Genomic DNA, 10,000 nt, shown 5'->3' with positions numbered 1-10,000 from the left:
GCATCAGTATCAGCGGCGACAGAGAGACAGAGAGGGCCGGGTCGCCACAAATCAGAGCCCAGCGCCGCGCCGCCCCACATCCGTCTTGGGTTACCCGTATGTATGAAGTGTTACTCGGGTAATTTCCCCAGCGTAAACCCTCGCCGCGGGGAGAGGCGGGAGAGTGAGGGAGAGGCGGCAGGCTGAGGGAGAGGCGGCAGCGACAGGGAGACACGGCGGAGGAAAAGAAAGTTGGTAAAGAAGAGGAGAGAGAACACAGGGAAGGAGTGAAGGGAGAGTGAGGGAGAGAGAGGGAGAGAACACAAGGAGAGAGAGAGAGAGAGAGAGAGAGAGAGAGAGAGAGAGAGAGAGAGAGAGAGAGAGAGAGAGAGAGAGAGAGAGAGAGAGACATAAAAGGATATCCCCATAAAAAAAAAAATAAATAAATAAAAATCACATCAAGAAATCCATCCGCGTCTCCATAACGTGAGAGGTATCAACAAAAAGCGCAGGTCTCCTTAGAAAGAACGATCCTGAGATAGCGCTGCGCCCTCTGTGGATTCCGGCCAGAGAGAGAGAGAGAGAGAGAGAGAGAGAGAGAGAGAGAGAGAGAGAGAGAGAGAGAGAGAGAGAGAGAGAGAGAGAGAGAGAGAGAGAGATTTAACTTTCCCTATTTTGAAGCAAGTTAAAAATGAAATATATATATAAAAAAAGAAAAAAAAATCAGTATTCTTCTTCTCCTCCTCTTAATTACCAAGGGTAGGTGAGATTAAAAAAGGGGAGAGAGAGAGAGAGAGAGAGAGAGAGAGAGAGAGAGAGAGAGAGAGAGAGAGAGAGAGAGAGAGAGAGAGAGAGAGAGAGACATTCTAAGACATGAATAGTTCAGTTTTTTCTCCCAAACTTTTTCTTAATTAGACAAAATTTATTCTTCTTTAAATTTGAAAAGAGAAAATATATTGACGAGTGAAATTGTTTTTTTTATTGTAGTTTTTTAAGTTCGTCTTTGTTTGAGAGAAATGAGAGGAGGAGGAGGAAGAGACGGAGGAGGAGGAGAAGGAAGAAGAGAAGGAGGAGGAGGAGGAGGAGGAGGAGGAGGAGGAGGAGGAGGAGGAGGAGGAGGAGGAGGAGGAGGAGGAAGACTTTATGGTCCTCTGCTTCACCACAACACATATATTTCAGGCATGACTCCTCAATACCACATTACAGGAGGAGGAGGAGGAGGAGGAGGAGGAGGAGGAGGAGGAGGAGGAGGAGCAGCGTATTCCCTTTACCATACATTATATAGGTGTATATATTTTAGTGGTGACAGTAGTAGTAGTAGTAGTAGTAGTAATCTTCTCTTCCTCTTCCCTTTTCTAGCATCTCTTCTCTTCCTCTCTCTTCCCTTTCCTTTTCTTCTATTCTCCTTCCCTTCCCTTTCCTCCTCTCCCCTTCCCTTCCCTTCTAGTAATAGTAGTAGTAGTAGTAGTAGTAGTAGTAGTAGTAGTAGTAGTAGTAGTAGTAGTAGTAATCTTCTCTTCCTCTTCCCTTTTCTTCCATCTCTTCTCTTCCTCTCTCTTCCCTTTCCTTCTCTTCTCTTCCCCTTCCCTTCCCTTTCTTCCTCTCCCCTTCCCTTTCCCTTCTAGTAGTAGTAGTAGTAGTAGTAGTAGTAGTAGTAATCTTCTCTTCCTCTTCCCTTTTCTTCCATCTCCTCTTCTCTTCCTCTCTCTTCCCTTTCCTTTTCTTCTATTCTCCTTCCCTTCCCTTCCTTCCTTCCCTTCCTTCCCTTCCCTTCCGTTCCTCAAAGCTAAAATCAAACTCCAAAATTTTCAAATAATAATTGTTTGAAACCTATACGGAATTCTGAGTAATTTCATTTTTATTTATTTATTTTTTTGTTTAATTTTTGGTTCAGTTAATCTCTCTCTCTCTCTCTCTCTCTCTCTCTCTCTCTCTCTCTCTCTCTCTCTCTCTCTCTCTCTCTCTCCGTTCCTTCATCTTATGAGATCATTTGTCTTAATTATCCGGCGTCTCTTAATTATGGCTTCTAATGACTCGAGGTGAGGGAAAGAACCTTGAGAGAGAGAGAGAGGGAGGGAGAGGGAGAGTGAGGGGAGGGAGAGAGGGAGAGGGAGGGAGAGGCAGTAATTTATGTGTGTAAACAGTGTGGTGTGTTAAGACAGAAGGCAGTGGGAGGATTAGACGGAGAGAGAGAGAGAGAGAGAGAGAGAGAGAGAGAGAGAGAGAGAGAGAGAGAGAGAGAGAGAGAGAGAGAGAGAGAGAGAGAGAGAGAGAGAGAGAGAGAGAGAGACAGACACCCTTCTCTATCTTCCCTGTCACACACACACACACACACACACACACACACACACACACACACACACACAGACAGACAGAATCACCAATACCAACAGATTCACAAGAGACAAGAGGCAAAACAGTGCTATCTCCACCGCTACAGGGATGCAGGGGCGGCGTGGCAGGGGCGTGCGTGAGTGGAGGAGCGCCCCTACCTCTGGGTCTCCGCTCCTCTGCCGAAATGTCCTTGGTAGGCTTAATATTTATGGGCGCACAGAGAGGAGCGACAGTATTCAAGAGATTATTGATTCCTCTTGTATTTCGTGGCCTGATTTGTTCTTCTTATTCTCCTTCTTCTGTTTACTGTGTCTTTTTCGTTTTCTTCACTTTGTCTGCCTTCTTCTTGCTCTTAATGTTCTTCTTCCTTCTTTTCTTCTTACTCTTCTTCGTCTTTTTTTTTTCCTTCCTCATTTGTCCTCGTTTTCTTACTGTTCTTATTATTTGTGTTTCTGCCTCGCTTCGTGTGTGTGTGTGTGTGTGTGTGTGTGTGTGTGTGTGTGTGTGTGTGTGTGTGTGTGTGTGTGTGTGTGTGTGTGTGTGTGTGTGTGTGTGTGTTATGGAAATACCAGGCGTGCGGAAGGGCGAGAGGGGGAAAAGTGGGACAAGGAGGAAGGGAGGAGAGGGGGAGGAAAAGAAGAACTATAAAAAAAATAATAAAATAGAAGTTAGAGAAGAGAGATACAAGTTTTTATTATTACAACTAACTATAAAAGGAGGAGGAGGAGGAGGAGGAGGAGGAGGAGGAGGAGGAGAAGACCAACAATAATAACAACAACAACAACAACAACAACAACAACAACAGGAGGAGGAGGAGGAGGAGAAGGAGGAGGAGAAAGAGGAGGAGGAGGAGGAGGAGGAGGAGGAGGAGGAGGAGGAGGAGGAGGAGGAGGAGGAGGAGGAGGAGGAGGTATGGTGTTATCCTCCGTTTTATCTTATCAACGCCGCCTTACGCTGACATTAACTGCTCCCCCTCTCTCTCTCTCTCTCTCTCTCTCTCTCTCTCTCTCTCATGTTTATAGCCCCAGTGGTATCAGGAAGGCGGGGGCGGCCTGTCTAACACTCCGCTCTCTATCACACGTTATCAGTACTCTTTCTTTCTCTATCTTGTGGAGATGCGACGCTCCAGAGAGAGAGAGAGAGAGAGAGAGAGAGAGAGAGAGAGAGAGAGAGAGAGAGAGAGAGAGAGAGGGGGTGGGTGACGTTAGCGTGTAAGGGAACTACTCTATTTATCCAGCCAACACTTAATCATGCTATATTAACCCTTTATGTCTCGTCTATCTGTCCCTGAGTCATTAATAAGTAAACGACGCTTGGTAAACTTAGCGATCCTGTGATATTTAAGTGAGAAAAGTGTTAACTACAGGTACTAAGGAAGTGTTCAGTGTTCCTCTATCATTGTTATTGTTGTGTCTCCACTGTTAACCCTTCCACTGCAACATTCAACAATTCACAACACTAAAACAATATACGGAATCTTCATAAACATCCAAGAGAAAGAAAGGATTAAAAAAAGTATAGATTATGCGATTTTTTAGGCAATACAGTGTTTGAACGTGGCTGAGGGAAGGAAAAGGTGCCTCGGAGTGGTCGGTCGCTAAGCAAAGGTGAGGCCAATAGCAGTAAAGGGTTCATTTGCTCCCAGACACCTGGAGCTTAACAAAAAAGATCACACCAGTTTATTATGGAGTTCAGTTTCAAATCATGCGCTCAGGCTGACACACACACACACACACACACACACACACACACACACACACACACACACACACACACACACACACACACACACCTTGTTTCGGCAGCCACATACAACATTCTCGGTGGTGCAGTTCACACAGACGCAAATTGTACAGTAATACCTATGTGAATAAAGATGCACCATTGACTAATACAGCATAAGTAGGAACACCACACACCACACAACACCACCACACCACACAATACACACCACCACACCACCACACCACACCACACTACACCACACACCACCATACACCACACACCACACTACACCACACAACACACACACCACAACACCACACATCTCCCCTCCCACACCACACCAAATCCCCTCTCACCATTCCTCCCCCTCTCCCCCTCTCCCTCACCCCCCAACAGCCAACACAGGTAAATCTCTATGACATCTTTACTTAGAATGTAATGAAGTTGCGGTAAGTATTTTCTCAAGGGAGAGAAGGATGAGGAAGAGGGAGAGGGAGAGGGAGAGGGAGAGGGATTACTCCTACCTGGGTACCGGGAGAGAGAGATTACCAGTGAGGGCGGGAGAGGGAGAGAGCAAAGGGATGATGATAAAAGGGTAGAGAGAGAGAGAGAGAGAGAGAGAGAGAGAGAGAGAGAGAGAGAGAGAGAGAGAGAGAGAGAGAGAGAGAGAGAGAGAGAGAGAGAGAGAGAGAGAGAGAGAGAGAGAGAGAGAGAGAGAGAGAAAGAGATACGTGCAAATAAAAAATACATATTGGTCTACATATTAATAATTTTCTGCCTTTTATTTGTCTTCTTTCTTTCTTTCTTTCTTTCCTTCCTTCCTTCCTTCCTTCCTTCACTCCTTCACATCACAATAATTTTCCTTCTTTTCTCTTATAATTCTTCCTTCCTTTCTTCCTTCTTCTCTTCCTTCTCCTCCTCCTCCTCCTCTTCTTTCTTACACTTTTCCTTCACTCCTTTCTTTATTTGTCCTTCTTTCCTTCTCTTCTTCCCTTCAGTTATTTCTCCATATTTCCTTCACTTCCTTCCTTCAACAACTCCTCTGCTTAATTACCTTCCTTCCCTTCCCTCCCCATTTCTCCCTCACTCCCTCCCTTTCCCTCCAATAACTCCTCCACTTCACAAATCTCCCTCCTTCTCTTCCTTTCTTCCTCCACGCAGTCTCCGGTAAAGCTCCTTCTCCCCCTCTCCCCCTCTTCCCCTCTCCCTCTCTCCTCTTTGAGTGAGTCCACGCTGAATAATTAAGGAGGTGAGTTTACTGTGATTAACAACAACCAAATGCACATTGGAAACACATTATTTCCATTAAAATTATATACCTTACTCAGTCCTTCAATCAGACAGTCAGACAGTCAGACAATCACCCTTCACGACGCTAAATGGGTGATGGTGATAGATTGACGGTGTTAAGGTGATGGTGAGGATAAGTACGTGAGGTTAGGTTTGGTATTGTTAGATTTGGTAAGGGAAGGTTTAGGTTAGGTTAGGTTAGGTTAGGTTAGGTTGGGTTGGGTTAGGTTAGGTTAGGTTAGGTTGGGTTAAGTTAGGTTAGGTTAGGTTAGGTTGGGTTAGGTTGGTTAGGTTAGGTTGGGTTAGGTTAGGTTAGGTTGGGTTAGGTTGGATTGGATAAGGTTAGGTTAGGTTAGTGGAAATTCTACCAATGTTAAGAACATAAGAACATAAGAAATAAGGGAAGCTGCAAGAAGCGACCAGGCTTACACATGGCAGTCCCTGTATGAAATATACCTACCTATTTCCATCTATTATCCCCATCCATAAACTTGTCTAATCTTCTCTTAAAGCTCTCTAGTGTCCTAGCACTAACAACATGATTACTGAGTCCGTTCCACTCATCTACCACTCAATTTGAGAATCAATTTTTTCCTATCTCCTTCCTAAACCTAAAATTTTTTCAAGCTTGAACCCGTTATTTCTTGTTCTACCCTGGTTGCTGATCCTAAGAATTTTGCCTACATCTCCCTTGTTATAACCCTTATACCACTTAAAGACTTCTATCAGGTCCCCTCTTAACCTACGTCTTTCTAAAGAATGTAAATTTAACAGCTTCAATCTCGCCTCGTAAGGAATACTCCTCATCCCCTGTATCCTTTTAGTCATTCTCCTCTGTACTGATTCTAATAGACCTATATCTTTCCTGTAATGTGGGGACCAGAACTGCACAGCGTAGTCTAGATGAGGTCTGACCAGCGCCAAGTATAACTTTAATATTACTTCCGGCCCTTCTACTTTTAACACTCATAAAAATGAATCCTAGTACCCTATTTGCCCTGTTTCTGGCTTCTGTGCATTGTTTCCCTAGACAGAGCTAACTATGACTCCTAAATCTTTCTCGTACCCTGTACCTACCAGAGTTTGGTTGTTTAATGTGTACCTATTGTGTGGGTTTCTTCTACCTACGCTAAGTACTTTGCATTTATTGATATTAAATTGCATTTGCCATCTGTCATTCTATCTAAATCTGCCTGCAAAGCGATGGCATCCGATTCTGACCTAATTAATCTACCTATATTTGTGTCATCCGCAAATTTACTAACATCACTACTAATTCCACTATCCAAGTCATTGATATATATTAGAAATAACAATGGCCCTAATACTGATCCCTGTGGCACCCCACTAATTACATGACCCCACTCGGATTTCGAGCCGTTTATTACCACTCTCTGTCGCCTGTTACCAAGCCATGACCCTATCCAGCCTAACACCTTCCCATCTATCCCGTGTGTCTTAACCTTTCTCAGGAGCCTTTGATGGGGTACCTTGTCAAATGCTTTACCAAAGTCCAGATATAAGATATCATAACTATCACCATTATCTACTGCCTCGTACACTTTACTGTAAAAACTTAACAAGTTTGTCAGGCAAGACTTCCCCTTCGTGAAGCCATGCTGTGACTGATTTATCAAGTTATGTTTGTCTAAATGTTCCCTAATGTTCCTGGCTATTATTGACTCTAACATTTTACCTACAACTGAAGTTAAGCTGACAGGTCTATAGTTAGACGCTAAAGTTTTATCTCCTTTCTTAAAGATGGGTACTACATTAGCCTGCCTCCACATTACTGGTACCTCACCCGACTCCAGTGATTTCCTAAAGACAGAAACTAACGACTCACTAATAATCTCTTTGCATTCCTTAAGTACTCTGGGATATATTTCATCAGGTCCTGGTGTCTTGAACTTTTTTAGCCTATCTATCTCCTGTTCCACTATCTCCCTAGTTATGGAAATATCTGTCAGCTTCTCGTTCTCCTCTGCTCTAAACACCTGTTCACTATCTGGCATATCCTGCATGCTTTCCTGGGTGAAGACAGTTAAAAAATACTCATTCAGAAGTTTACTAATCTCCCCAGAACTAACCAGCTCCCCATCTGCTGCCTTTAATGGACCTATAGTATCCTTATTCTTCGTCCTGTATACCTGATAAAATCCCTTGGGGTCCGTCTTCGCCTGGCTGGCTACCTTTAATTCATAATTGCCCTTAGCTTTCCTCGTTAACCTCCTGACTGTTCTAACTAATTCATTATATTGTGACCCCCAAAAAATGTTAAGGTTGAAAGAATAATGGTGACTAGATTAAGATGACGGTGAATAATAATAATAATAATAATAATAATAACAATAATAATAATAATAATAATAATAATAATAATAATAATAATAATAATAATAATAATCCTTACAATTTATCCTTGTTCATCGATCCTAACTTTAAATATAAAAGGGGTGTTGTTGGGCGGCGGCGGCAGCGGCGGCGACGGGCAGTGGAGGGCGGTTGTGGTGGTGGTGGTGGGTGGTGGAGGGCAGTGGAAGGTTGTGGGAAATAGTGGGTAGTTGTGGTGTTGGTGGTGTTGGTGGTGGAGGGCAGTGGGCGGTTGTGGGGAATAGTGGGTGGTGCTGGTGGTGGAGGGCAGTGGGCGGCTGTGGGGAATAGTGGGTGGTTGTGGTGTTGGTGGTGTTGGTGGTGTTGGTGGTGGGGGGCAGTGAGCGATTGTGGGGAATTGTGGGTGGTGTTGGTGGTGGTGGTGGTGGTGTTGGTGGTGGTAGTGGTAGTGGTGGTGGTGGTGGTGGTGGTGTTTAGCTGCACAGTCACCTGCTGTTCTTACTGTTCGTGGTGCCGCCAAGAAGGGTGTCCGTCTGTCTGTCTGTCTCGCCCTCGGATCTGTAAAGAAACAAAGTAACTTATTAACAATGTCACACCAGTTAGCAGCTTGCTGTGGTGTGTTTACTGTGTCCGTCTGTCTGCCTGCCTCGCCTTCGTCCCTACATAAACAAGGTAATTTAGTAATAATAGCACAGTAGTTATCATTTCGCTGTCTGTCTGTCTGTTTGTCTCTGTCTTTCCTGAAAACACGTATTAATAAAACCATAGCAGTTATCGCTGGGCTGTGTCTGTCTGTGTGTCTTCATCCCAGCAAGCGCAAAACTCATTAACACCACAGCACTTACCTCTGCTGTGTTTGCTGTGACGTGAGGGACACTGGGACACAGGGAGGCCGTGCCATCCATCTGTCATGCTGTGGTGGCGGCGGTCGAGGGACTGAGGTAACATAACATACAACATTACAACACCACAAGCCAGTGTTATGGTGTCTGGTGTCCTGCAATACTGGTAACACTGCTCACTGTTGCTGGCTGAAGGTTGTGTTGAGAGACACTGTCCTCTCACCACGACCATTTTCCAAGGCCGCGGAGATGATCAACAGTGTTTTCGAGTCTTTCTCCTGTTAGTGATATAGAAAATTTGTTAACCTGTCACTAGAACCATAAAACTACCCTTAAAAACCTGTGTAACTTCAACGAGAGCCTTTGAAGAAGTGGAGGTGCGGCGTATTCTGAAACACATTTGCGACGCATCTCACTATATTGAAAAGGCCCTGGTTGAAGTTACACGGGTTTTCAAAGGTGTTTTAACGGCTCCAGTGACAGATTAATAAGATTTCTACATTGCAATAAGGTGAAACAGTCTCGAGAACCTAGCTACCTACTTTCAAAATGCTCTAATTCAAGTTACACGTACTTTTAAGGTCATTTTTACGGTTGTAGTGACAGATTGACAAGATTTCTACACTATTAGCAGGAAAAGTCTCGAGAATCTGGCTATGTCATCTATGTGGCCTTGGAAAATAGTGATGAGAGAGAGAGAGAGAGAGAGAGAGAGAGAGAGAGAGAGAGAGAGAGAGAGAGAGAGAGAGAGAGAGAGAGAGAGAGAGAGAGAGAGAGAGAGAGAGAGAGAGAGAGTGTTTCTCAGTGGTGGTGGTGGTGGTGGTGGTGTGTGCATTCGGAGCCGCTACCATGTCATTACACATTATAGACGCGGTCTGCTTGCGGTCTGCCTGCTTATTTCATGAGGCGCTGTCTGCTCAACATGGCCATACCTCCTCATTTTCATACTCTCTCTCTCTCTCTCTCTCTCTCTCTCTCTCTCTCTCTCTCTGAAAGCCCCACTGTTGTCGTGTGTGGCTTAAACAAACCTGCTCTACTCTTTATAGTAAATTAATATCTACCTCTCGCCTCCCCCAACCCCCCCATCTCTCTCTCTCTCTCTCTCTCTCTCTCTCTCTCTCTCTCTCTCTCTCTCTCTCTCTCTCTCTCTAAGAGCAGACAAACTAATGCCGCCTTTGTGATGCTACATTAAAAGCTGGCTGTTCTTTGTTCTATTCCCAGGAAGAGCCGGGCAGACGAGGCGCAGGGAGGCACGGAACACAGCAGAACAGAGGAGACCAGAACAGAACCGCTTCCTTCACAGAACAAACACAGTGCAAGCAGGAAATAAAGCATGCTGATCACTGTTTCATTCTTTGTGTTTTTCTTTGTTTTTTTTTCTCTTTGTTTTGGAAAGGTCAGCAAGTCTTGTAGTTTAATGTTATGTAGTTAATTTGAGTTTTAACGAGATGTGAAATAGAACAGCAGGTCTTTGTTACATTTTTAGAGTTAAATGA

The 10,000-nt window shown here is 44.4% G+C and overlaps 1 protein-coding gene across 3 annotated transcripts in view; it reads right to left on the bottom strand.

The window, feature by feature from the left end:
• Positions 1–10,000, bottom strand: part of LOC135094662 (transcription factor collier-like) — a 194,008-nt gene that overhangs the window by 124,675 nt on the left and 59,333 nt on the right. For 2 of the 3 annotated variants that reach the window (XM_063994954.1, XM_063994955.1), the window contains exon 3: positions 8,165–8,220. In XM_063994954.1, coding sequence (XP_063851024.1) covers positions 8,165–8,220 — 56 coding nt within the window. Of the gene's footprint in view, positions 1–8,164; positions 8,221–8,507; positions 8,678–10,000 lie in introns of those variants that run through there. The other variant, XM_063994948.1, reaches the window with a different exon arrangement.

Source organism: Scylla paramamosain, chromosome 46 (genome assembly GCF_035594125.1).
Source record: "Scylla paramamosain isolate STU-SP2022 chromosome 46, ASM3559412v1, whole genome shotgun sequence".
Lineage (NCBI taxonomy): Eukaryota > Metazoa > Arthropoda > Malacostraca > Decapoda > Portunidae > Scylla > Scylla paramamosain.
Note: the sequence above shows the minus strand (reverse complement) of the source record. Positions and strands in the feature narration are given on the sequence as shown.